Source organism: Bos grunniens, chromosome 7 (assembly GCF_055505025.1).
Source record: "Bos grunniens cultivar Pamir isolate PY7600 chromosome 7, Bosgru_T2T1.0, whole genome shotgun sequence".
Lineage (NCBI taxonomy): Eukaryota > Metazoa > Chordata > Mammalia > Artiodactyla > Bovidae > Bos > Bos grunniens.
This window is the reverse complement of record NC_141171.1, coordinates 62,466,852-62,494,329: the sequence shown is the minus strand read 5'-3', so window position 1 is coordinate 62,494,329 and position 27,478 is coordinate 62,466,852. Positions and strand designations below refer to the sequence as shown.

General features: G+C 41.3%; 1 protein-coding gene across 1 annotated transcript; it reads left to right on the top strand.

Annotated features, from left to right (window-relative positions):
- Nucleotides 1-2,993: 2,993 nt before the first annotated feature.
- Nucleotides 2,994-26,529, top strand: SLC36A3 (solute carrier family 36 member 3). The gene is made up of 10 exons (XM_086412511.1): nt 2,994-3,503; nt 5,462-5,552; nt 8,681-8,769; nt 11,304-11,399; nt 15,807-15,891; nt 16,810-17,028; nt 18,948-19,046; nt 19,381-19,547; nt 23,687-23,856; nt 25,090-26,529. Exons 1-10 carry the CDS (start codon nt 3,364-3,366, stop codon nt 25,356-25,358), a joined length of 1,425 nt encoding a protein of 474 aa, XP_086268637.1. The 5' UTR covers nt 2,994-3,363; the 3' UTR covers nt 25,359-26,529.
- Nucleotides 26,530-27,478: the final 949 nt, after the last annotated feature.

Genomic DNA, 27,478 nt, shown 5'->3' with positions numbered 1-27,478 from the left:
GCCCACTATACTTATACTAATGGTTTTCTAACTTTTCTAAGGGACCTGTTTTTAGAAGGTTTAAAGCATCTCGTGCCTCTCACAGTTGGGAGGCTGTGAGCAATCACATGTGGCCGGACAAGCCTGTCAGACAGGCTAGAGAACCTTCAGAGGAGTTTGTAGGTTGAAACACTCCTATCATGCCCAGGAATTATTATTAACTGGAGCTCTAAGTTAACTCCTTCTCCGAAAGAGGTGGTGGGGGACAGCCCCCCGTAAAGTCAGAGGTGTAGGGGAGAGCACAAAGTAGTAAAGTAGGCAGGCTCTGATTATGGGGGTAGATGCTCGAGGATTTCCAGGGGGACTCCTGAGGCTCTATCCCGCCTTTGCGTATGTCGAGCCTCCTTCCTCATGACCTTTGTCATGGGCGGAGTGCCTCACGCCGGCCCCCAACATTGGTAGGCTGCAGTCCATGGAGTCGCACAGAGTTAGACACGACTGAAGCGACTTAGCAGCAGCAGCATACACAGTAGAGGGCTTCCCGGGTGGTGCGAGTGGTAAAGAAACTTGCCTGTCTGTGCAGGAGATATAAGAGATGTGGTTACATCCCTTGGTCAGGAAGATGCCCTGGAGAAGGGAATGGCTACCCTCTCCAGTATTCTTGCCTGAAGAATCCCCCAGATAGAGGAGCCTGGCAGGCTACAGTCCATAGGGTCGCAAAAATCAGACATAACTGAAGCAACTTAGCACACACATATGCATATACAATGGAATACTACTAACCCACCAAAAAATATGAAATTTTGCTATTTGTGAGATGGACCTTGAGGATATTATACTATGTGAAATAAGACAGAGAAAGACAAATATCCTATGATTTCACTTAATATGTGGAATATAAAAAACTAATAAACAAAAACGAACAAACTAAAATGGACAAAAAATACAAATGCATAGATACAGGGAAAAGATTAGTAGCTTCCAGCCGCAGGGTTGGGGGTGGGGGAGGGCCAAACGGATCAACGGCTACAACTGTGTTAGGAAGAAAACTGACTTTTGGTGGTGAGCGTGCTGGAGTATGTAGAGAAGGAGAAACACTCTTGTACACATGAAACTTATATAATGTTTTAAATCATGTCACCTCAATCTAAAAATAATAATAATAAATAAAAGGGGTTATTAGAAATCCTATATACAGCAATAGGAAACAAAAGCACCTAGAAACAAGATTTTTAAATGTGCTATACCTGTGAAGAAAAATAAAGTCTGCTAAGAAGCATAAATTAAGACTTGCATAGACCGTTATAATGCATTTAGATTGGAAAACTCAGATTGTAAATATGACCATTTTGCCCAATATAATCTATCAATCTAACTTAATCTCAGTAAAATGCCCAGCTGCATTTCAGCATCGGGGTGGGGAGTTAGAAGATTCTTAAAGTTGTCTAGAAGAATTAATGCAGAGGTGGGGAATTAAAATACGAAAAAGGTAAAATGAGTGGCCCTTTCTATCAAGTGTTAAATATATTACATAATTAAAACAATTTGGTACTAGCATTAGAAAAGACTAACCAATGAAAATACAAAAACAGATCAGACTACAGAGAAATTTGATTAATATGATAAGAGAAACCTTTTACATAGGGAAAAGATTATTCAATATATGGTGTTGGAAAAACTAGCTAGTCATTCTGAAAACATTAACAGTAATAAATTTTTGGTGCTGACCAAATATTAAGCACTGTTCTAAATGCTGTACACATATTAACTCATTTAATCTTTCTAAAAATCCTCTGACATTGGTAGTACTAGTCTACTCACTTTATAGATGAGGAAAATAAGATACAGAAAGGTTAAGTGACTTGGCCAAGCTACACAGCTAGTCAGTGACAAAGCCAGGATTCTATTAAGAGTTAAAAATTAAATATTTAAAGGCAAAAATTAATAACCATTAAAAATGCATTTCTTTTCCAAAGAAGACATACAGACGGCCAACAGGCACATGAAAATATGTTCAACATCACTAATCAGCAGACAAATGCAGATCAAAACCACAATGAGATCTATCACCTCACACCTGTCAGAATGGCTATCATCAAAGAGACTGCCAATAACAAATGTTGGGACAATGTGGAGGAAAGGGAAGCCTTGTACACTGTTGATGGGAATGTTAAACTGTTGCAGGCGCTATGGAAGACAGTATGGAGGTTCCTCAGAAAACTAAAAAAAACTACCAAATGATTCAGAAGTTCCAATCCTGAGTATATATCCAAAGAAAACAAAACACTAATTTGAAAAGATACATGCACCCCAATATTCACAGCAGCATTATTTACAATTACCAAGATATGGAAGCAACTTAAGTGTACATCAACAGATGAATGGATAAAGAAAATGTGTGTGTGTGTATATATATATACATACATACAATGAATTATTAGTTATAAAAAAGGATAAAAATTTGCAGCAGCATGGATGAACCTGTAGGTTATTATGCTTATAAGGTGCAATGTCAGACAAAGAAAGACAAATACTGTACGTTATCACTTATATGTGAAATCTAAATGATGAAACAAAGGAATGAATATAACAAGCTCCAAGGAAAGAAAGATATAGAGAACAAACTAATGGATATCAATGGCGGGAGGAGGAAGGACAAGATAGGGGTAGGGGACTAAGAGGTACAAACTACTACGTAGAAAATAAATAAGCTACAAGGACATACTGTACAGCACTGGGAATATAGCCAGTACTTTATAGTAACTTTAGTTAGAGGATAATCTATAGAACTTTTGTATCACTATGTTGTACACCTAAAACTAATGTAATATTGCAAATCAACTATACATCAATTTAAACACAAAGCCGCTCCATCCCCACATTGGGAAGGTGATGGGACCCTCTGTAGAGCCACACCTGCATCCTGCAATCAAGCAGCACCTTGTTGGCTGGCAGCCTCCATTGTGAGGTAGCTCTGATTTCCCCCTTACCAAAGAGAGACAAGTTCTGAGCCTGGCCCCACATCCAGGCACCAGGACCTCCAGTCCAATGGTGTCTCCTTCCTCCCAGCCACCCGGTTCACTTTGCCCTAAAGCACTGAGGGCTGAACTGGAAGCAGCTGAAAGTCCAGGCAGGTCCTGTGTGGCCGGGCAGTCGAAAGGGGCACTGAGGACCATCCTGAGATGAGACTCTCTTAAGTCCCCAAAGCCAGGCGAGGCCTGTCGTCAACATCAGCTTCCCCCTGTTACCAGCGCCAGGACCAGCTCAGGAATTGGGAGCCAGCTTCTCAGGCCTGCAGCCTTGGTTTCTCTGGAGAAAAACCCATGGGAGACTGGTTCAAGGCTGTTACAGGCCTTAACCCTCAGCCGTCACCACCCACCCACCATGTTGAAGATCTCATTGCTTGCAAGGGACAACACCAGCAAGCCCAAGTCCTTGGATGACGGGTCCAAGTCACTCTCAGAGAGTAGTAGTAGTATCACTTCAGAGAGGATCCATCCTGCAGAGGAAGCCAATGGATTGTCGTAAGTGGCCACACTGCCCTTCCCCATCTGAGGTCAGGCACTGCTGCCTTCACGGCGCTGGGCCGCATTTAACCCCACTGAACAGGACACGCATGGACTAAAGATGAAACCTTTAGACTCTGAAAAGTTATACCCACGTCAAACTTTTTCACAGGTTTTGCAAAAAACAGGTAGTCATCCCCTACATGAACTTGTTGATTCCAGGAACAATTTTCTATATCAGGCTGACGGCTCTTTCTTCAGCAGTTTCTACCCCAGGCTGGCTGCTTTCCACTCCTTCAACAACTGCTAGTATTCATATTCTCTCTCCCTTCTTCTCTCTCTCCCCACTGCCCCCTCCCTTCCTCATACAAACCCATCCGGAAAATAAAAGTTCACCTCCTAGCCCTATGTCCCTACTTTTACTGCCCTAAACTCAGACACATGGTTCTTTTCCTTAAGGCTTTATTGCCAATTAAACTATTATTTAGTAATCAGATCAGATAATATCCATGGCATGAAGAGATTGTAAATGACAATACCCAGTGTTGGATAAGGATGTCAGGAAATGCCCACTTTCATGTTATTTTGGAAAGAATTAAACTGGTAGCTTTCTAGATGGCAATGCTGTGATGTATGTCAAGTCCTAACACATATTTATATAAAACATACAAGTATTTGACGTATGCTTTTTTTTAAGTACACACACACACACACACACACAACTGGCCTTAGTGGTTGCTTCTGGCTAAGAGAATTGGGAGACTGAGAGGCAGATAGAAGAGACGTTTATGTTCAGTATATAAGGTTTTTTTGGTTCTTCTTTTGTTTGTTTTACCTTTTAAACTTCATACTGTGTTACTTAGGGTTTTTTAAGTAACTATAAATAAAAGTCCTTTGATCAATAATACCATTCCAGGAATTTTTCCTAATGAAATAACACAGGTATGCATGATAATTTTATTGAAGCCAGATCTTGACTTCAGATCTGGCTGTGACATTATTGATAGTTCAGACACAATGAGTGATTATTTAAATAAAGTATGATGACATAAGGGTTTGGAGGGGCCTTCCAGGTGGCGCTAGTGGTAAAGAATACACCTGCCAATACAGGAGACCCAAGAGACGCAGGTTCAATCCTTGGGTCAGGAAGATCCCCTGGAGTAGGGAATGGCAACCCACTCCAGTATTCTTGCCTGGAAAATTACATGGACAGAGGAGCCTGGCAGGTTACAGTTTTTCAGAAGCCCAGAGTTATCCAGGCTTCCCAGGTGACTCAAGTGGTAAAGAATCTGCCTGTTAGTGCAAGAGACACAAGAGATGTTGAGTTCAATTCCTGGGTCAGGAAGATCCCTTGAAGGAGGAAATACCCACTCAGTATTCTTGCCTGGGAAATTCCATAGAGGAGCCTGACAGGCTACAGTCCAGGGGGTTTCGCAAAGAGTAAAACACAACTGAGCACAGCACAGCAGTAGCAGCAGCAGGGAGTTATCCAGGATGATAGCAATGGTTATTAACTTTTTATTTAGAGCCTAGTGTGTGGTAGGCTTCCCTGGTGGCTCATATGGTAAAGAATCCACCTGCAATGCGGGAGACTTGGGTTCAGTCCCTGGGTTGGGAAGATCCCCTGGAGAAGGGAATGGCAGCCACTCCAGTATTCTTGCCTGGGAAATCCCATGGACAGAGGAGCCTGGCGGGCTGCAGTCCACGGGGTCACAAAGAGTCGAACACAACTGAGCAGCTAAGCAGAGCACAGCACAGTGTGTGGTACATATTTGTTGAGTCACCTGAACTAGCACCAGCTCTGGATCAGAGGTTGCAGAACAGATCCTGGGAACAGAGTAAAATGGAGAGTCCATTTCATCTGATTTTGTCCATCTTCCCACCAGAGGGTGCTGGAGAGACGAAAGAAGCCAGAGCGCTGGGTCACATTTTCTTCCACTAACATACCCTTTTGTTGCCCTGTGCTCCCCCTACAGGATGATGCAAACCTTGATTCACTTACTGAAATGCAACATTGGCACAGGGCTCCTGGGACTTCCTCTGGCCATGAAAAATGCCGGCTTGTTGGTAAGATGGACCTGTGGAATGGGAACCACGTCTCCCCATTTCAGGGAAAGGGTTGGCAGGCTCCTACAGCCTTAGCATTGTTTATCAATTGGCAATTTGGGAGCACTCTTTGCAATGGGAAATGAACCTATTGGCATCAATCCTCTGGAGCCAACCTGGAGCTAAATGGAACGTGCCTGGAGGGGACAGGCCATATTTCCCCCAATTTTATTGAAATATAATTGACAACCACCTCTATATTAATTTAAGGTATACTGCATATCCTGGAGGAGGGCATGGCAAGCCACTACAGTATTCTTGCCTGGGAAATCCCATGGACAGAGGAGCCTGGCTGGCTCTATGGTTGTCCACAGGATCACACAGAGTCTGACACAACCAAAGTGACTTACCACACATACTGCGTATACTGTAAAATGATTACCATAATAAGTTTAGTTAATGTCTATCTCCTCATATGATTAAGAAATAGGTATTGTTTTTCCTTGTGATGAGAACTTTTAGGATCTCCTCTCTTTGCACCTTTCAAATATACCACATAACAGTGTTTACTGCAGTTGTCATGTTGTACATTAAGTCCCCAGTACCTATTTATCTCATATTTGGAAGTTTGTTACTTTTGACCACCTTCATCCAGTTCCCCCTCCCCACCACTGTTCTTAAGGACTCACCATAACTCACATACTAATTCAGAATCTACTTTGCCACAGTTCTCCCAACTTCCTAGGATTATATCCTTGCCATTTCGTTCATTGATATCAGTAGCCTGGCACCTCCAGGCATTTCAGTGTGTAACTCCTGTTTCCATCCATTTGACTGTGAGAAGGTAATTTTGGAAGATGAGGGTGAACAAGGCTCCACCAATCCCATGCCACCTCCTGTGCCCTCCCTCCTCCATCCTCTATCTTATGCTGTTCCCATCTCCCTTATTTCTGTCTTTTGAAATCCCCCTCCTCTGTAAAATTTTAAAAATCCTGATTCTTTGTTTCCCTTTCTGAAGTCCTCTGAAATCCCCTTCCTCTGTCTCCTATTAAAATTCCTTCACCTTGTGTTTTTCTAGAACTTATAGCTATATAACCTGGAATTCTTACAGCACTTACAAAGATGGAACGTGCTCATTTTTTTACATTCCCAGCTTCCTCACTTACCTGAAATCTCTGAGGGCAGGAACTCTCTGATTCATCTTTACACCCTCCTTTACACAGTACCTGCTTGTAGATACTGGCACGCTGAAGGTTGCAGTTTGTTCTACAGAGTTGAATAGATAGATGATTTCAATTTAGTTGAAGCAAATTTCTCCTTCTCTCCAAGCCTGTAAATGGCCCTCGTGTCTAAAAAAGTCACATTGAGACCCTGGCTTCTGACATGACTTCCAATCTGTATCAGTTCCAACAGAGATGGGACCTTTCCCCCTTTAGAATTCTCAGGGTTCTAGAACTTCTGAAGAACATTATTAGCACATGGCCTTCAGCCAGGCTCTCTTTGCCGGTGCAGTCTTTGCATTTTAAGACAACTCCTTTATCCTTTGATTTTTGCTTCCTAAGAGTTATTAGGTGATTTCTTCATCCTCCAAGTCCCATCAGAACCTCTAATCATGATTCATTTGAGAAATATATATTGAGCATCTATTATTCTTAAGCTCTGGCAATATAGATGTATGCAAGACCAAAAAACAGTCTTCTGCTATATGGAGGCTACATTCCGGTGAACTCTAGCGGTGCTCTTCATCTCTCATTTGTTTCCTCATGATACTGTTAGTATAGGTCACATCTATAAAGTCACAGGTGTCCAACACAAAGAGGGTGAGAGAGTCCCTCTTTGCTCTCGGCCCTGTGATCACACTTGGGAGATAAGGATTAATAAGGAGGCCCGCTTGGACTTCCCTGGTGATCCAGTGGTTAAGACTCTATGCTTCTACACTGTAGGGGGCACAGGTTTGATCCCTGGTCAGGGAACTAAGATCCCACACCCAGCATGGCCAAAATGTAATAATAATGAGCCCTACTTTTTAATCTTGTGTGTCTGGGCCACCAGGGAAGCCCTACTTTATAATTTCATCACATATTTAAAAAATGGAGACCATGTGAGGAGAAGACTTGTTCATTAGCTTGATTCTAGTAATCATTTCTGTGTGTATAGCTATACATATATATCAAATCCTGTTGTTCACTTTAAGTACATACAATTTTTAGTTAAAAAAAAAATAAAACGGAAAGACTTCCCTGGTGGTCCATTGGCTAAGACTCTGCACTCCCAATGCAGGGGCCCAGGTTCAGTCCTGTTTGGGAAACCAGATCCCACGTGCAGCAACTGAGAGTTTGTATGCCACAACTAGGACCTGGAGCAGCCAAATAAACAAATAAATATAAATACTTTAAAAATATGCAAGAGACACAGGTTCGATCCCTGGGTCAGGAAGATCTATTGGAGAAGGAAATGGCAACCCACTCTAGTGTTCTTGCCTGGAGAATCCCATGGACAGAGGACCCTGGCAAGCTACAGTTCATGAGGTTGCACAGAGCTCAACACAACTGAGTGACTAATATACCCTAAGACATTTACAATGTCTAGAGCCACTCTTGGTTGTCACAAATTGGGATAGAGAGAGGGGGAATGCTTCTGAAATCCAGTGAGTAGAGGCCAGAGATGTTGCTAAATAACCCACAATGTACAGGACAGCGCCCTGCAACAGAAACATCAGCTGGCCCCAAATGTCAATAGTGCCTCTTTTGATAACCCCGTACTAGAAGAAGAAAACTAATCCTTTAGAAGAACGTTGGTCTTCAAGCATCTTGGAGGAGGTAAGGGCTGGGATATGAAAAGGAATGAGGGTTCTCAAGTGGAACTAAAGGCAGATGAGGAAAGGCATGGGCTGTCTGGGAGGTAATGAGCTCTTTGTTATCAGAAGTATTCTAGCACAGGTTGGACAGCCACTTTGCAGTGATGCTAAGAAAAGCATTCAAGCCAGAGCATCTAGGGGTACAAGGACATTCAGGCAGGGGCTATCATCCTAGGGTTCTCATCCAAAAATCTCTATTATAAGAGGGTCCCCAGCACCTAAGCAGGGAGAGGGCCAGGTGTGGGAGCATCCATTTGTAATTCACTGTGCCCACCTCTCCATTCTCCTCCAGGTCGGTCCTTTCAGCCTGCTGGCCATCGGGATCCTCACCGTGCATTGCATGGTCATCCTGTTGAATTGTGCTCATCACCTAAGTCAGAGGTGAGAGTTCTGCTTCTCTGTCTCTATCATCTCTCTCACCAAATGGCACCAGGTTCCAACTGAGGGTGTGCTAAGTTTCCCGGGATCACTGACCCAATTCCCAATTAGCTGGCCACTTCTCCAGGCCACCACCCTGCTGCTCTGAGGCAGTGAAGGGAGTGATTAAAATCCTACTGGAAACTCCAAGTTCCAGGCACAGCTCTGCTGCTGACTAGTTGGAGCACTTTGCCAAGCTCCTATGAGCCCAAGTATCCATTCCTAGAAAGATCAGAAGTAATAAGAAATGCAAATTTGCTCTATACACACCTATGTGTATTCAAGATACTTCCTCTTAATCTCTCCACCTCTTATCTCCTGGTCCTCCCCCAGCTCCAATACACACACCTTGGAAGGGAAATTTATTCCAAATAAGTCCTTTTTGGGACAATTTAGTAATAGTGAAAAAAAAAACATAGTTAGCAATGAGATGAATAATTCACAGTGATTTCAATCTCTAATAAAGCATATATACAACACAGTGTTTGTATAGTTAAAACTTTTAATGTAAAACAAAATTCCAGAAAAAAAGGCAAATGCAGTGGAAGGCAAACAATGCTGAGAATTTCGTGTATATATAAACTAGCAACTCACAGTAATTAGCAATTCCTTACAGCCACAGCCTGGAGATTTTCTCTCCACAGGACTCAGCTACTCTCAAGGCAGGCAAATCTAAATATGTCCTCCTCATTGTGCAGAAAGGCCTTGTGAGTCAAAGCAGAGTTGTTAAATGAAGCTCCTCATAAAGTCAAATCATCATAACCCAAATTGGTGCATTTGGAGTATGTATCAGTCACACCTAACTTGTGTAGTACTTTCCAGCTCATGAAACACTGTTAAGAGCATTTATGCATTTAGCAATTAAATTTATTGCACACTTACATTGTTCCAGGTACATAGCAAGAGTTTTGCAAGCCTTCTTTTATTTATTCCTTACAGTAAAATTTTATGGTAGCCACCATTATTCCCATTTTACACATGAGTAAACTGAGGCTTGGGAGAGTTAAATGCCTTGCTGAATGTCACACAGCCAGGAAGTGGCAGAGCTGGTATTCCAAGACCTGTCTGACTCTACCCCTTAACCTATCTGCAAATCTTTTTCTTCCCTCAAGCCTGCTGGGACCATTTTACCACCATACAGCCTTTTAATATATGTCATTTATTATAGCCTTTCCCTGACTTTTGTTTTTGTTGATTTGTTTTTTTCTTTTCTTTTTCTAATATAGGGTTACAGACTCATAGTAGTTTTTAGATATATTATGGAGGACTTCTACAGTTTTTTTGGCTTTTTGTTTTTAGCCAACGTTTAAAAACCTGGAGATTTCACATTAAAAAAAAAATCTACACCTTCTTGCCAGTTAGACATTCTGCTACCTCTGTGACTTTATTCCTGCATCATTCAGCTAGAGCCACATCCTGATCAACCCCTTTTGGAGAAGGACATGTACCAGAGCCTTGAACTCTGTCTCCACGATTCCCTGTTTTGTCTTACACCCAGTCATTCTCACCACAATGCTGATAGCTTTCTGGTCCCCATTGCTTTTGAATTTGCAATCTTCAGACTAATATACTTGCCAGTCCTATGCAATGTAACCTCATCTGTATTTCAAATGCCAGACACATTGAATAATAATAAAAACAGAAGCATCGTGCCATGTTCCCAGTGCATCACCATATCCATCTCTCACTGTCTTCTCCCCAAAACCCAGACTGTATGTGAAGAAAAAAAACTGAAGCCCCAAAGTATAAAAAGACTTGCTCAAGGTCTCCTGGCCATCTGAGAGGGACGCGTTGATACTTAAACTCTGGTTTCCTGACAAGTCCGGGTCTCTTTCTCTCTCCAAGTTACTCCCCTCAGTCATGCAATTAACTCCAGGGACGCAGGCAACTTGCTTCCACTTGCTTTGTCAGCAGCGCTCCAGAGGGCCTCCGCCTCCCTTTGGAAAGGCTGCCTGGAGAAGGAGGGATGGGGGAAGAGGGATGGGCTAGAACTGGGGTGTCACATCTGACAGGGGTGCTGGGCAGGAGGCTAAAAATCACCTTTGCATGGAATCTGGTCCAGGGAAAGCATCTTAAATGTTCCAGCACCCTCAGAAGTGAAGAAGGGAATGTCAGTTCAGAAAAGGTAGACCCACTCTCTTGGCCACACTTACACCTCATTGCCCTCTCTCCCCTCCCCCTGACTAGGTCTGCACACCTCACAGCTCCCACGTCCTCACTGTCCTTGTTTGCTGACCTAATCAATTCCAAGCTACTGTCCACCTACATAATAATACTATCCACTTAAAAATTAGTGTTAATAAAGACGACTACAAAAAATAAGAGGCAGAATTCTAAAACTTTTAAAAGTGTACCATTATAAAATAACTCAATGATACCATTGCTGGAAAATTACCAAAATGTTCCATAGTAATACATGAACATATAGTAATTACTCCCTTTGGGAATAAATTGTACTTTAAAAAAATTAAGGTATGCATTATTTGTCCGTTCTTTAGGCTGCAGAAGACTTTTGTGAACTATGGAGAAGCCATGATGTACAGTCTCGAAACCTGCCCAAATGCCTGGCTGAGGACACACTCAGTGTGGGGAAGGTAGTAGTCCTAGACATCACAAATGAATGAATGAATGCGAGTCGCTCAGTCGTTTGACTCTTTGCAACCCCATAGACTGTACAATCCATGGAATTCTCCAGGCCAGAATACTAGAGTGGGTAAACTTTCCCTCCTCCAGGGGATCTTCCCAACCCAGGGATCGAACCCAGGTCTCTGGCATTGCAGGCGGATTCTTTACCAGCTGAGCCACAAGGGAAGCCCAGATATCACAGGAGTAATAGTAATAATAACAACAGCAGTGATAAAAATGCTCACCTGTTCTTCCTTTACTGCTAGTACATTGCATGGGCATGCTCAGTTGTGTCCAGCTTCTTTTTGACCCCATGGACTGTAGCCCACCAGGCTCCTCTGTCTATGGGATTTCCCCAGCAAGAATACTGGAATGTGTTGCCATTCCCTTCTCCAGGGGATCTTCCCAACCCAGGGATTAAACCTATGTCTCTTTCATCTCCTGCATTGTCAGATGGAGTCTTTACCACCACACCACCTGAGTAACAAAAGTTTTAAGTGAACATGTTTTTATTGAAAACTATTGACCAATATAGAGAATCTCCTCTGATAGCTCCATCCCCCATCCTACTCTTCATTCAAGAAGTAATCTCTGGGACTTCCCTGGAGGTTCAGTGGTTAGGACTCTGAGCTCTCACTGCCAAGGGCCCAGGTTCAATCCCTGGTCAGGGAAGTAAGATCCCACAAGCTGTGCAGTGTGGCCAAAAATAAATAAATAAAATGAAGTCACTGATATATAGTTAATAAATATTCCTCTAGACTTTCTCTCTGCATGAACAGGATATATGTGTGTAAGTGGAAATATATATTTTGTATTTTCTTGTATATTAATTGGAGTATTTATTGGAAATTTGTTCTTTCATCTAACATTATGTCTCTAATTTCTTTCCACATTGGGACATACAAATTAACTTCATTGTTTTGTAAGTCTCACAATGTTCCCCATCCATATAGATGGATCCTGTGGTTTTATTTAATCCTCCTCCTAATAGTGAACATTACAATTTAGCTTGTTCACTGATTGGATAAAAACTCTATGGTATAAAAAATGCTTTCCTGTATCTGATCACCTCTGATCACTTCAATGACCTTGTGAGGTAGGTCGTGCATCTTTATTGGGAAGAAATACAGTGACCAAGGCTCACAGAGATAGAATAACATGTCTAGGATCAAAGACACAGATAGTGGAGAAGCAGAGTTTCAAGCAAGCACCTAACATGTTAGCCTTTCCCAACAGAGCCCTCAAGGAGTTGTCAGTCCCTCACCTGCCAAGATCCCTCCTGCAACTCCTCTCTCGAGAATGTCAGGAATCACTCTGATTGTCAGACGGGAGAGGCACGGGGCAGTAATAACAGAGATCTCACAACTGTCCATCCTTTCTCACCAAGTTATCAGCTTCTGATGACACCCTGAATAAAACTTTCAGGCAAGAAGGCTCCTTGAAGATCAGTATATCTATATCTATTCAAATGGAAGAAAATTAAGACCAGATAGAGTCATAAGTTTGGTTTAAGTTACCCAGGAATCTAATGGCAGAGCACAGACTGAAATCTAGAACATTCAGCTTTCACCCACTACACTACACCATTTCTCTGGGGCAATGAGAAAGAATGCCAGTAACTGAGAAAGAATTAGGAAACTGTTTTATTTAAATCAATAATTTGTCATCTTTAGTGTGCTAAGAGATACCTGGGGAGTTTGATTAAAAATTATCTATTCCATGTAAGCAACTATCCTCATTGTGAAAGATCATTGGAAAATGATAAAGAAAGAATACACAGGCATCACCTGACCCCTTCTAGTCGTCTCATGTTTGGACACTGGACAACCAGACACAGTGTGTCTTATAATAGGATTCAACAGGGAGTACAGAGAGCCACCTCTGAAATACCCTTGCCCGAAACAGAAAGGAAGAACCTCAATCTTATCAAACCACTAGATCTAATATCAGCTTATAGGAAATACAGGGGATAGAAGAACAAGATAAATGACATTATGAATTCATCCACTGAATCTAGAAAGTTAAACATACTACAAGGAAATTTTCTGGCATCTTCAACACCAATCAAAAAAATTAAAATTCCAAGAGAAAAAAATAAACAAGGCAAGGGGAATATAGCAGATTAAAAAACTTGAGACATAATAACACAATGCAACGTAGAGACTTGTTTAGAAACCAACTCTGAAATGTTTTTGAAAAAAATTGGAAAAATTTGACTATGGTGGAATATTAAATGATATAAGAAATTATTGTGGGACTTCACTGGTGGTCCAGTAGCTTAGGCTCCACGCTCCCCATTCAGAGGATCCAGGTTCCATCCCTGGTCAGTTCGATCCCTAGATCAGATGTGGGATCTAGTTCCCACATGCCACGACTAAGATCGAAGATCCCTTATGCTGCAGCTAAGACCAGGTGCAGCCAAATAAATGAGTAAATATTTTTAAAAAGAAAGAAATTATTATTAATTTTGTAAGGGGTGATTAAGGGCATGATGGTTATATTTTATTTAAATTCTTGACCATTAGAACTGCGTACTGAATTATTTACAGGTGGAATACTTCAAATACTTTAATTTGCTATATTCCCCTCACCTTGCTTATTTTTTCCCCTTAACTTCAAATACTCCAACAGAAGAAGCTTGTGTGCAGTGGGGGTGAAGGAATAGATGGAAGAAGATTGCCTAAAAGTTAATTGTTGAGGCTGGGATGAGCTCATGAGGAGTCATTGAATGATTATCATTGCTTTCTTGTATGCTTAAAAATCTTCATTATAAAGAGAAAAAAAAAAATCTCCCTTCTGAAGTCTCACATGACACTGCCAAGCTTCTGACTCAATAGGCTGATATGAGAGCCAGGAATCACCAACCTCAGATGATTCTGATGCATTGGTTACTACAACCCAGTCTTGAAAAACATGGATCTAAACATTAGCACCTAAGTAGAGGAACATATTTTTGTTCTTTTGAAAAAAATGAATGGTGGGATAGAGAGGTTGGTGGGAGGGAGGCTTAAGAGGGAGGAGATATGTGTATACTTACAGTTGATTTATGATGTTACACATCGGAAACCAACACAGCATTGTTAAGCAATTATCCTCCAATTAAAAAGTTTTTTAAATGTAGAACTCTCAAAATGTTCTCACAAAAAAGTAAATAAATACATCTCCAAATTCAGGACAATTTAAGAATCCAGAAGAATAATGACAATAGCAGAATATAATAAATAAAGAATAGTTAATGTGAATTTATTGTGATAAAAAAGAGGAAGAGAATGCATTTTTCTTAGTTGCTAGCTAATCAACTTAGATAAAATGACAGAACACCTTGCAACCAACCAATGAAATAACTGATTCAGCAAAGATTATCAATGAATGTTAAAACCTTTGGCTTGAGGAAGACAGGCTCTTCATGCCGTCTCATTGTTTTACCTACAGGTTGCAAAGCAGGAAATGTGTACTTATAATGGAGAGGCCTAGAATTCACATCACAGTAGAACCACAGGACATCCTGTGCCTCCCAATATGATGAAATATAAGTACAAAGTGTCACCTGTGTGGTAGGCTTGCTTTTCTGAATCACGAGGAAACAGTCATGTAACTCCACACGGTGGGACATTCTACGAGACAGATGGCCTAGACTCTTCCCAAAAAGCCAATGTCACGGGAAACAAAAAGGGTAGATATGTATAGGGCTGCTCTACCTGAAAAGAAAGACTAGAGAAACATAGGCAAATGCAACATATGAAATGTAATTAGATCCTGAATCAAAGAAAGTTTAAAAACAGCTATAAAAGATACTTTGGAGAGAAATATTTGGGAATTCCCTGGCAGTCTGGTGGTTAGGATTCAGAGCTTTCACTCCTGAGGACCCAGGTTCAGTCCCTAGTCAGGGAACTAAGATCCCACAAGCCCAGCAGCACAGCAAAAAAAAAAAAGAAGTAAAAATAAATAATAATAAAGTAAAACATAGACTATATATTTGAGGATATTGAAGTTGGATATCATAGTACTAAAGAAGGTATTACAGTCTTTGTTGACATGTTATAACATGTGCAGTTAATTTTAAAGTAGTTCTGAAAAAATGCACACACACACACGTGTGTGTGTGTGTATGTGTGTATGGATGAACACATTCTTCCATCTATACATAATGCAGTTAGACCTAAAAGTTAAGAATTAGTATTTCTAGTGAAAGGATATATGATGCTAATTATACTTGTCTTTCAACTTCTACTGTGGACTTGAAATTTAAACTTGAAAGTTAAAAAATGGGGAAATAGTAAAAATAATAACAAAAGAAATAATTGTCTCAAAAATAAAAATAAATGCATTAAAAATAATTCATTTCTCCTCTGTCTGCCTCTTCTTTTCTTTCTCAGGTACACTGTCAGCTTCTTATTAATCACCACCCAACTGGGCTTCTGCAGTGTTTATTTTATGTTTATGGCAGACAATTTACAACAGGTAAAGAGGTCTCTTCTGGGCAGAGTTGGGGAAAGCAGACCTCTTGCTGCTAGGGTCGCATTAGCAAAAGTAAAGCTTTTGGATCATGGTAGGAGAGGCTTTATTTCTACTCCCTAATCAGGCTTTGGTTGGGAGTTCTTTCTGTCCTGGAAATCACTCTTTAAACAGATCATAGGGAAGCCAAAGCAACATCTGAGGAATGCAGCCAGGATGGCTTACAGTCATGTCCAATTAGAAATAATTGAGAATTTTTAGCCTGAAATTGTTGATGAGATTTTCTTTAGGTATCTCAAGGTTGTCATGTAGAAGATAACTAAAGCAAACAAGTTGCAATCTTGCCCTCATTGCATTCCTAACAGGCATTACAAGTCAATCATAGCATTCTTTCTTGGCTTCATGAAACAGAAGTAGTATACTTGTTTTTGTGCGTTCAAATAGTCAAAACTATGACAAGCATTATGGATAGAATATTCAAGCAGACAGATTTTGCTCAAATTCTAGCTTTCTAACTTTTAGGACTATCTAAAGTTGAAGAAGGTACTCCTGTGTAATCATTTCCTGTTCTCTGGATATATGAAAGAGAACTATTTGATACATAAGAAGAGGTTGGGCTAGATGACAGAATGATGCTTCAGCCTTGAGATTTGATGATTCTAAGGGTTTCCGGTTGTCACAATCATGGGTACTACAATTTAGGATTACCAAATGTAACAAATAAAAGTATAGGAAACCCAATTAAGTTTCAATTTCAGATAAGCAGCAATTTGTTTTTACTACAAGTGTATCTTTGTATAATATTTGGGACATACTTTTACTAAAAAGTTATCTGTTAATTATCTGAAATTGAAACTTACTCTGGGTTTCCTTTGTTAATGTAGCAACTGTAATTATACTGCCTTTCATTGTGCTTCACATCAGATGGTGGAAGAAGTCCACGTGACCTCCAAAACCTGCGAACCCAGGAAGATCCTGGTGCTGACCCCCAACGTGGACATTCGGTTCTACATGCTGACGATCCTTCCCTTCCTGATCCTGCTGGTGTTTATCCAGAACCTCAGGGTGCTGTCCATCTTCTCCACGCTGGCCAACATCACCACCCTGGGCAGCATGGCTCTGATCTTTCAGTATATCATGCAGGTCTGTGCCCAAAACCACTGCAGAAGGGTCAAGGTCCAGGGCTTCTGAGACACTGTCATTATGGGCAGATGAGAGCGAGAAAGGTGACCTCCTGCTCAAGTGATGTCTGTGAACTCTTTTGCCCCACAGGCTATAAAAGCTACTCACCATCATCATCATTGTCGTCATCACATTAGATAGCAATGGGTCTTTTAACAAATAGTTATTGATACCTTCTGTGATCCACTCCAGTACTATTGCCTGGAAAATCCCATGGACAGAGGAGCCTGGTAGGTTGCAGTCCATGGGGTCGCAAAGAGTTGAACATGACTGAGTGACTTCACTTTCACTTTCTGTGATCCAAGCAATGTACAGGGGACAGGGGATTCAGTGATAAGTAAAACTGACAAGCTGTCTGCTCTCATGGAGGCTACAATCACTTGGGGAGATAAACCTCAGCCAAGTAACCAACGAAAATTGTAATAGTGATAGGTTGACAAGAGATATATGGATGATAAAGGAATTCAATTTACTTTGTGCCAATTTCTTTATGTTGATTAACTCACTAAATCTTCACAATGATGTTGTTATGGAAGTAGTGCTACTTTATCCCCAGTTCACAGACAAGGAAACTGATAAACAGTTTTTCCCCTAAATGCAGTCATTTTGCCTCATGCTTTGCTATCATTATAGGCCCTGAAATTCCCTATTACAGTTTCATTTCTTTGAAAGTCTCTGGGGTTGTATTAGTTCTCTGCTGCTGCTGTGACAAATGATCACAAATCTAGTAACTTAACACAGAATTATCTCAGAACTCTTGGGGTCTCACTGGGCAGGGCTGCATTTCTTTCTGGAAGCTTGTGGGGAGAATCTGTTTCTTTGCCCTTTCCAGCTTCTAGAAGCCGCCCTCAGGCCTTGGCTCATGGCCCACTTCCCTCTTCAAAGCCAGCAGTGTCAGGCCGTGTCTTTCTCATGCTTCCATCTCTCTGGTTCTCTCTCCTGATTCCCTCTTCCACTTTAAAAGACCCTTGTGATTACACCAAACCCACCCAGATAATCCAGGGTAATCTCCTACTAAATTTAGTTGATTAGCTACCTTAATTCAGTCTAGAAACTTAATTCTCCCATGCCAAGTAATGTAACATACTCAAGGTTCCAGGGATTATGATGTGGACATTATTCTGCCCACAGGAATCTTATTAAAATAATCATTCCTTCTAGATCAGTGGTAGCTGCTGTGCCAATACTTCACAGCTCTGAGAGAAGTGATGGGAAAGAGGTATTAGAGAACTGGAAAACACAAGACCTGAATTCATATCTGGACTGTGCCACTGACTAGTAGAGTGGCCTTGGGCAATTCCTTCTCCTCCCTGGGTTCCTTTTTCCATGTAAAGATGTGGTAAATCAAAATTAAACATATATAATGTATTCCTTGGAAAGGAATAAAATTCTGATCCATGTTACAACATGGATGAACCTTGAGGACACTATGCTTAGTGAAATAAGTCAACCACAAAAAGAGAAGTATTATATGAGTTCACTTATATGAGGTACCTAGAACAATCAAATTTATAGAGACAGAAAGTCAAATAGGCATTTCCAGGGGGGCTGGGTAACAGGGAGTTATTATTTACTGGGTGCACAGCTTCAGCTGGGAATGATGATAATGTTCTGGAGATGAAATTGGTGATGATTGTACAACAATGTGAATGTTCTTAATGCCACTGAATTGTACACTCAAGATGTTTAAAATGGTAAATTGTATGCTATGTGTAAAAGAAGTAACTTTTTTAAAAGTTGAGAAGGCTGACTCAGCTTTAGATGTCTAATGGGTGCTTCTAATACTGTCCCTGCTGACGTCAGGCAAGCCTACCTCTCTACCAGATTTGGGGTGACTTATATGCCTTGGAAAAAACCAATGCCCTTCTTCTTCCTTTTAGGAGATTCCAGATCCCAGGAACCTACCCTTGATGGCAAGCTGGAAGACCTTCTTATTGTTCTTCGGTACAGCCATCTTCACATTTGAAGGTGTCGGCATGGTAAGATGGGTGTGGAGTTTGAGAGTCCTCAGTTCTCTCTATGGAAGCCAGTCTTTGTTCCAGGTATCTAAATAGTAGTACTTATGAAAAGTGCAGAATATGATCTCGTGGAAGAAGGGAAAGTCAGTCCGCATTTGCAGGATGCCGCCTGCTCTGCACACCACACCAAGCCTTGAAGATGAGGCCCTCTTGGCTATAGAAAATGTGGGAGGAGATGAAAGGGCATGTGGACCCTTCCTGACTCTGGGCCACCTGGAGAAGGAGGTCCAACCTTGAGAGGAAACCTGCTTTCTCTCCTTCTACCTTTTCTTTCTTAACCTCCTTTCACCTCCAGGTTCTACCTCTCAAAAACCAGATGAAGCATCCACAGCAGTTTTCCTTTGTTCTGTACTGGGGGATGTCCCTTGTCATCGTCCTCTACATCTGCCTGGGGACACTGGGCTACATGAAGTTTGGGTCGAACACCCAGGCCAGCATCACCCTCAACTTGCCCAATTGCTGGTATGTCCCTGCCCATCTGGGACTCGGGGGAAGAGGAGGGGAGTCACAGAGTCTGAGCCTTAGCAGCAAAATGGGGCATCCTTGATTCATTATCAACAACAAAATATTGACTGCTAGTATCTGTGTTATAATAACAAGTACATTTAATAATCCAGGCATTGTGTATCATCTCATTTAATTCTCTCAACAGCCCTATGGGTTAGCATTATTATTATCAACTCCATTGAATTAGATGAGGAAGTTGATATGTGAAAAGGCTGTAAGTAACTTTCCCATTTCGTGTTGTTCATGAAAAGTTGAAACCGAATTCTGTCTGACTCTGTGGTTCAAAGGCTTTCAAACAGCAATGGTCTGGGAGAGCTTAGGGAACAGAAACAGCAACAACAAAAAGTATAACTCTGAAGTAGTGCCTGAGGGTCCTGCGTATGGACAGCTACTCAGGTCCCCAGTTCCAGAAATGGGCCTAGACTGCCATCGCTGTGCCCCACCTGGAACTTTGACTGAAGTTCTTGCATTAATCATTCATTCATTTACTCATTCATTCATTCATCCAGGAAACATCTGGGGCACTGCCATATAGCGTTCATCGAGTATTAGCCATTGCCCTTATTCTGGCAGTAGTACGTGCAGAATGACTAAGCTGCCAGTAGAACCAAGAGCACAGATTCTGCATCTGAGCAATGGGATTTGACCCTGGTTCTCATGTGACCTTGGACAAGCTACCTAGTCTTGCAGACCTCATTTCCATCCTCAGTAAAATAAGGATAATACTCTTGCCTATTTGTATCAGTCATGATTGGTTATGCTCTGGTAATAAACAAAATAAGCCACTCCAGAATCTCAGTGGCTGAACACACACAAATGTTTAATTGTATGCTCATGCTACATGTCCATTATGGGATGGCTGGGGCTCAGCTCTGCACCATCCCAGCTTCCAAGACCCAGACTGATCAGCCAGCCACCCCTGAAACTTCGTTGGTTGCCATGGCAAAGAGCACATTGAATCACACCCATCACTATGAAGGCCCTAAAATTTCTCTAGGAAGTAACCTGTCTCTTCTGTTCACACTTCATCAATCAAAGCAAGTGACCATGCCTCACTGCAGAGGACACGGAAGTGAAATTCTGCCACATGTCTGGAAGACTTGGAGGTATTTGCTGAGCAGCTGAGCAGCACAAATGACTGCCACACTGTCTTTTAGGGAGTGACTGTGAGGGCAAATTGGCTTCAAATACATAAAAAAGCTTAGAAAGGTGTCTGGTATGCAGTAAGTGCTCACTGAGTATTAGCTATTATCATTGTTAGTCTCCCCCACAGCCTTGGTCTTTTGGAAGTCAGTTGAATGCGGGAGGCGGTGGGGAGTGGGGGGGGATGGGGGCGGGTCGGAGGGGAGGGAGGGTGGGGGGGGTCGGGGAGGAGGGTGTTCATTTCCCATGAAGCCACAGCTATAACATGAGAAAAATATCACCAGTCCTACCCATTTCACTGTGTTGTGGTAATGACCGGATGAGATAATTAATGTGGAATTTCCTTGAAATTGTGACTTATTTTATACCAGTAAGATATCAACTTAATATGCTGTTCTTATTCTGGGGAATTCGGATTGCCACTACCTTGGGCAGGGCACTTTCCTTCTGGGATATCAGCTGGAAAAAATGAGCATCAGGTGCCATAAGGACCTCACACGTTCTCTGAGCCTGGCTGATGATGAAATTCTCCAGAAGAGCTTAAAGAAGGAATAAGCAAAAGAACAAGAAGAAATGGGTGTGAACAAATAGTTCGCAGGCAAATTAAAACAAAAATGACAATTTATATATTTGAAAAATTGCTCTGTCTCGCTCCTAATAATAGAAATGTCAGTTTTACAAAACACAATGGCACAAACCAGCATGTGTTCACACACTGTGTTTTTCCAAGGATGGAGCACTCCACTGTACTCAGACAACAAATGAGCAATATGTCAAGAGCTATCAAAATTGTATTTTTTATTTCTTTTTATTGAGGTATAGTTGATGTACAATGTTACATAGGTTTCCAGTGTGTAACACAGTGAGTCAATTTTTATTAATAAATGGTATGTTCCATTTATAGTTATTATATAATATTGGCTATATTCCCTGTGTTGTACCATATATTCTGCAGCTCACTTATTTTATACACAGTAGTTTGTACCTGTTAGTTCCCTACAACTATCTCGCCCTTCCCTCCACCCCTCTCCTCACTGGTAACCACTAGTTGGTTCTCTCTATCTGTGAATGTGCTTCTTTTTTGTTATATTCACTAGTTATTTTTTTTTATTCCACGTATAAGTGATGCTATACAGTATTTGTCTTTGTCTAACTTACTTCACTTTAGCGTAATACCCTCCAAGTTCATCCACACCATTGCAAATGGCAAAATTTCATTCTTCTTTATGGCTGAGTAGCATTCCATTATGGGCTTCCCTGGTAGCTCAGCTGGTAAAGAATCCACCTGCAATGCAGGAGGCCCTGGATGGATTCCTGGGTCAGAAGATCCCCTGGAGAACTGGAGAACACCCACTCCAGTATTGTTGGGCTTCCCTGGTGCCTCAGATCCACCTGCAGTGCAAGAGACCTGGATTCAATCCTTGGTTTGGGAAGATCCACTGTAGGAGAGCATGGCAACCCACTCCAGTATTCTTGTCTGGAGAATCCCATGTACAGAGGTGCCTGACAGGCTACAGTCCATGGGGTCACAAAGAGTCAGACACGACTGAGCAGCTAAGCACAGCACAGCATTCCATTATATACATAAACCATATCTTCTTTATCTTTTCATCTGGTGCTTCCATATCTTGGCAATTGTAAATAATGCTGTGATGAACATAGGGGTTTCCCTTGTGGCTCAGCTGGTAAAGAATCTTCCAGCAATGCAAGAGACCTGGGTTTGATCCCTGGTTTGGGAAGGGAAAGGCTACCCACTCCAGTATTCTGGCCTGTATAGTCCATGGGGTTGCAGAGAGTTGGACACGACTGAGCAACTTTCACACAAACATGGGAGTGCATGTATCTTTTTGAATCAGAGTTTTAATTTTTTTCAGTTACATACCCAGGTGTGGAATTACTGAGTCATATGGTAGTTCTGTTTTTAGTTTTTTGAGGAACCGGTATACTGTTTTCCACAGTAGCCGCACCAATTTACAACAGTGTGTGAGGGTTCCCTTTAATGAGAGTTATCAAAATGTGAAATCACATATACTTTTACTCAGCATTTTTACATCTGGGGTTGTATACTATATGTGCATAGGTGTATGTACAAGCATATTCTTTGCTGCATTGTTTACTGACAGAAGACTAGGAATAATCTAAATTTCTATTAATTGGGGAGCAGTTAAAGATTATAAAAATAGATAACTAGCAAGAACTTGCTTTATCACACAGAGAACGCAATTCAGTACTCTGTAATGGCCTATATGGGAAAAGAATCTTAAAAAAAAGAGGGTGTGTGTGTGTGTGTGTGTATATATATATATATATACACACCTGATCCACTTTGCTATATACCTGAAACTAAAACAACATTGTAAATCAACTACACTCCAATAAAAATATCTTTAAAATTAAACAAATCATAGTATATCCATGCAATTGGAATATCAGCAGCTATTAAATAGAAGAGCCAGATCTATGTGTACTGATGGGGAACAATATCTAAGAAATATTTAATGAACAAAAATCAGTGGTACGTAAAGGGTGCTTCCGGATGTGTACCTACAGTCTGTACAAATTTGTGTCTACAGTATTTCTGGAGGGCCTTCAAGAAAAGTTAGAGGAGTTGCTTGTGGAAGGAGGCACTGGAGACTGGAAATCAAAGGTGGGAGGGAATATAATCTTTGTACTGTGAACTTTACTCTATGCAGATATACCTTTAAAAAAAAAACAAACAGAAGGAGAAAGAAGGCACAGATTCCTGAGCTACAAGCCTATTAAATGAGAATCTCCAAGAATGTGCACTTTTAATAAACTTCCCAAGTGTCTCTAATGACGTCAGGCTGAGTCAGTGGAAGTTAGGTAGTGATATAACTTAACAATCCCAGCTTCCAAGCAGTGAGCAAATCCTGCATGGCCCTGCCCTGGAGCCACATCAAATTTCATGTGCTGTCCCTCTCTCTCTACAGGTTGTACCAGTCAGTCAAGCTGATGTACTCCATCGGCATCTTCTTCACCTATGCCCTCCAGTTCCACGTCCCAGCTGAGATCATCATCCCCATCATCATCTCCCAGGTGTCAGAGAGCTGGGCGCTGTTTGCAGACCTGTCTGTCCGCACAGCCTTGGTCTGTCTGACCTGTGAGTAGGACGAAAGGGCTCTCTTTGCCCAGTGCTGTGGCTCGCAGCCACACTGACGGCTACCCCACTATCGCTGGCTCGGCCACCAGCCAAGCAACATGTTTTACCTCCCTGAGCCTCAAGTTTCCAGCTGAAAAATGGGTTAACAGAACTGTCACAGAGTAAATGTTACAGTAATCTCTACTATCTACACATAGAATACATTGGCTGGTTTGTGGGAGAAAGAAGTGTCATTTATTCATTCCTATATGCCTCCTATATGTCAGGCACAACACTGAGATTATGTAATACTCAGGACAGCCTAACTATGTAATATTACCAGCTGAAGGAACTGTGACCCAGGAAATGAAGTAACATGCTCACATCATGTAACTGCCAAGTGACACAGTTGAGATTTGATGCAGGTTGTGTGGCGCCAAAGCCTGTGTTTTCCACTGTGCCGTATTCCTTCCTATCAAAAATTAATGTGAAGTCCTCTTAAGGCGGTGTTTAACTATAGGAAGAACCTCAAAGGGCTGCTTTGTTAAATTCTTGGAAGTCATTTTCTCCTCCCTTCCCCCATCCCTCCCTTTCTTCCTTCTATTCATTCATTTCCTAGTTCATTTGATATCAGGTGCCATTGTAGATGTTTGGGAAACATTGTGAATAGGGCTGGGAAATGCTTTCTCTAAGAAAATTTAAAATGGTGGCCTGTGAGGAATGAAGGAAAGAACTAGGGAGGTTTTGCCTGGAGAAACAAAGGCTTGGGTAAACTCTGTATCTGTATCTCAAACAACTGTAGGATTGTTGTGCAAGAGAGAGAGTAAATTTCGTCTTAAAGTCTCCAAGACTCTGTTACAGTTGAGGGAATCCCATCTCATTGGGTTCTCGTCTCAGCTCTATGTGACCTTGGGCATGACCCATTCCCTCTAGAGTTCTAGACTTCCCCAACTCTGCAATGAGAAGACCATTACGGATGGGTGATAGAGAATCCTTATCAATAAATATTATATGTGGAAAAACTCAATAGATAAAGCATGAAAGGAGAGCATGTAAATTGGTGTTAAAACAAATGTGGAAGTCCAGAGCCACAGTGCTTGATCTGCTGCTCAAGTTCACAATGAGCTGCTTTCCCACCTCTCCAGATGGTGTCTCAGGCGTCTGGGAATTATAAGGCTCCAAACAAATGGTTTGTTTCTGGGCTCCCTTCCTGAAGGAACATTCCATGATTCTAAGCCTCTTCTCCCCCCACAGGTGTCTCAGCCATCCTCATCCCCCGCCTGGACCTGGTCATCTCCCTGGTGGGCTCCGTGAGCAGCAGTGCCCTAGCCCTCATCATCCCTCCCTTCCTGGAGCTCATCACCTTTTACCCTGAAGACATGAACTGTATCACCATTGTGAAGGACATCATGATCAGCATTCTGGGCCTTTTGGGGTGTGTATTTGGAACATACCAAGCCCTCTATGAGTTGACCCAACCCATCAACCATTCTGTAGCCAACTCCACAGGTGTCTATGCATAATTATCTATTTTTATTCTGATAGTTCTCCCATATTCCCATTCCCAGTTTGACTTCTGTTGTGGATGTTATATACATTCATCAAACCCCAGCATCTCTATATTAATTAGTGGCTTCTTTATCTTTCCAAGAGAAATGTAGATGATACTAGTCAGTACTGGTACCTCTCAGGCTATGTCTTTTCTGGTTTGTGGATTTCTCTGGAGGCCTTTTGTACCTGTGAACCAAAACCACATTCAACCACTCATATTATCTGCCTCATTTAATGGGGAAAAGGATGTCATTTGCCCATGTCCTTGAAACAGACCAAGCACAAATATAAATGCAAAAGCAGTTATTCTCTCTATTCTGCCCTTGAAGTATCAGGTTTAGAAAAGTATGTTGGGTGAAGATGAGTTTCTATGGTTTCAGATATGGTTCTAAGTGAAGAGTCACAGAACAAAAATAGAACTTAGTAGTAATTTTGTCTAGCCATTGGCTCTGCCACTGATTTCCTGTGGGATCTTAAGCAAGTTTCTCCCCCTCTCTATCTCATTTTCACATTCTTTGAAATGAAGGATTGGACTGATTGGCTATTAAGGGCTCTTCCAGCTCTGACATTCTGAAAGAGAAAAAAAAAAGAAAAGAAATGGGTTTATCCTTTAACCACATGTGTGAAAATTGAAGGGCTTTCCATCAGCAAGTTACCCTATTGCCCTGGAGATATGGGATCCCAGAAGTAATTTAAGGGATAAAAACATTTCTTAGCAATCTTTCATTACAAATGACTTTCCTACTTAGAAGGATATCAGCTCTTTCTCTCCCTCTTCCTCTCTCTCTCTGCACCCCTCTCCCTCCCGCCCCCATCCTACCTTCTCAGATACCTTAAGACCACTTAGAGCTGATTTAGGCTAAAGAGACTGAGCAGTTTGTGTGACGGAAAGGATTTCATCATGTGCAAGGACTACTGACCTTTTAAAAATAATACTTACTTTTGGTAAGGGTTTGGAAAAACAGACAATCTTGTATTCTGAAGATGGCAGAACACATTTTTATGACTTTTCTGGAGGGAAGTTTTACAGTATATATCTTAAAATGCATAGCCCTCTGACCCACTAATTTCACTTCCAGGGCTTTATCTTAAGAATCTTTTATGTCTTCAAAAATGTACGCATTAAAAAATTTTTTATATTAATTTTATTATTTTATTTTTAATTGCACTGAGTCTTTGTTGTTGTACACGGGCTTTCTCTAGTTGTGGTGTGCAGGCTTCTGATCGTAGTGGCTTCTCTCATTGCAGAGCACAGGCTCTGAAGATACATGGGCTCCTGTAGTTGTGGCATGCAGACTCAGCTGCAGCTCACGTTTTCCAGAGTTCAGGCTCAGTATTTGTGGCACATGGCTCTAGTTGCCCCATGGCATGTGGAATCTTCCTGAACCAGGGGTTGAACCCATATCCCCTGCATTAGCAGGCTTACTCTTAACCACTGGACCACCAGGGAAGTCCCTGGATGCGTTGTTTATAACAGTAAAGAGTTGGAAACAAATATCCAACATTAGGTTAAACTATGATTCATCCAAAATAAAATGCTGTGATGCCCCCCAAACATTGCAAAATACAACATTAAAATGCATATGATATATTTGTGATTTATTAGTTTTTAAAAGCTGGTTTAAAACACTATGTGAACCAAACCTAGGCAAAGACATTGCAAGAAGATAAAGCTACAGAACAAAATTCTTCATGAACATAGATGTAAAAATGCTAAACAAAATTTTAGCAAATCAAATTCAGCAATATATTAAAAGAATAATACATCATGACCAAGTGGGGTTTATCCCAGGAATAGAGGGTTGGTTTATTATTTGAAAATTTGTGACTGGGAACAATTAGAAACTGCACTTACAAAAGCACCAAAAACATGCAATAGTCTGGGTTAATTCCGATGAAAGATATGAAACACATGTACACTAAAATCTATAAAATACTTCTAAAAGAAATTAAGACCATTCAGTCCCATTACTTCATGGCAAATAGATGGGAAAAAAGTGGAAACAGTGACAGACTATTTTCTTGGGCTCCAAAATCATTGCAGATGGTGACTGCAGCCACAAAATTAAAAGACGCTTGCTCCTTGGAAGAA

Coding starts and splice junctions, on each gene's coding strand:
- SLC36A3 (XM_086412511.1), top strand. CDS start 3,364: ATGTTGAAGATCTCATTGCTTGCAAGGGACAACACCAGCAAGCCCAAG. Junction 3,504..5,461: donor GAGGAAGCCAATGGATTGTC/GTAAGTGGCCAC, acceptor CTCCCCCTACAG/GATGATGCAAACCTTGATTC. Junction 8,770..11,303: donor GCTCATCACCTAAGTCAGAG/GTGAGAGTTCTG, acceptor TCCGTTCTTTAG/GCTGCAGAAGACTTTTGTGA.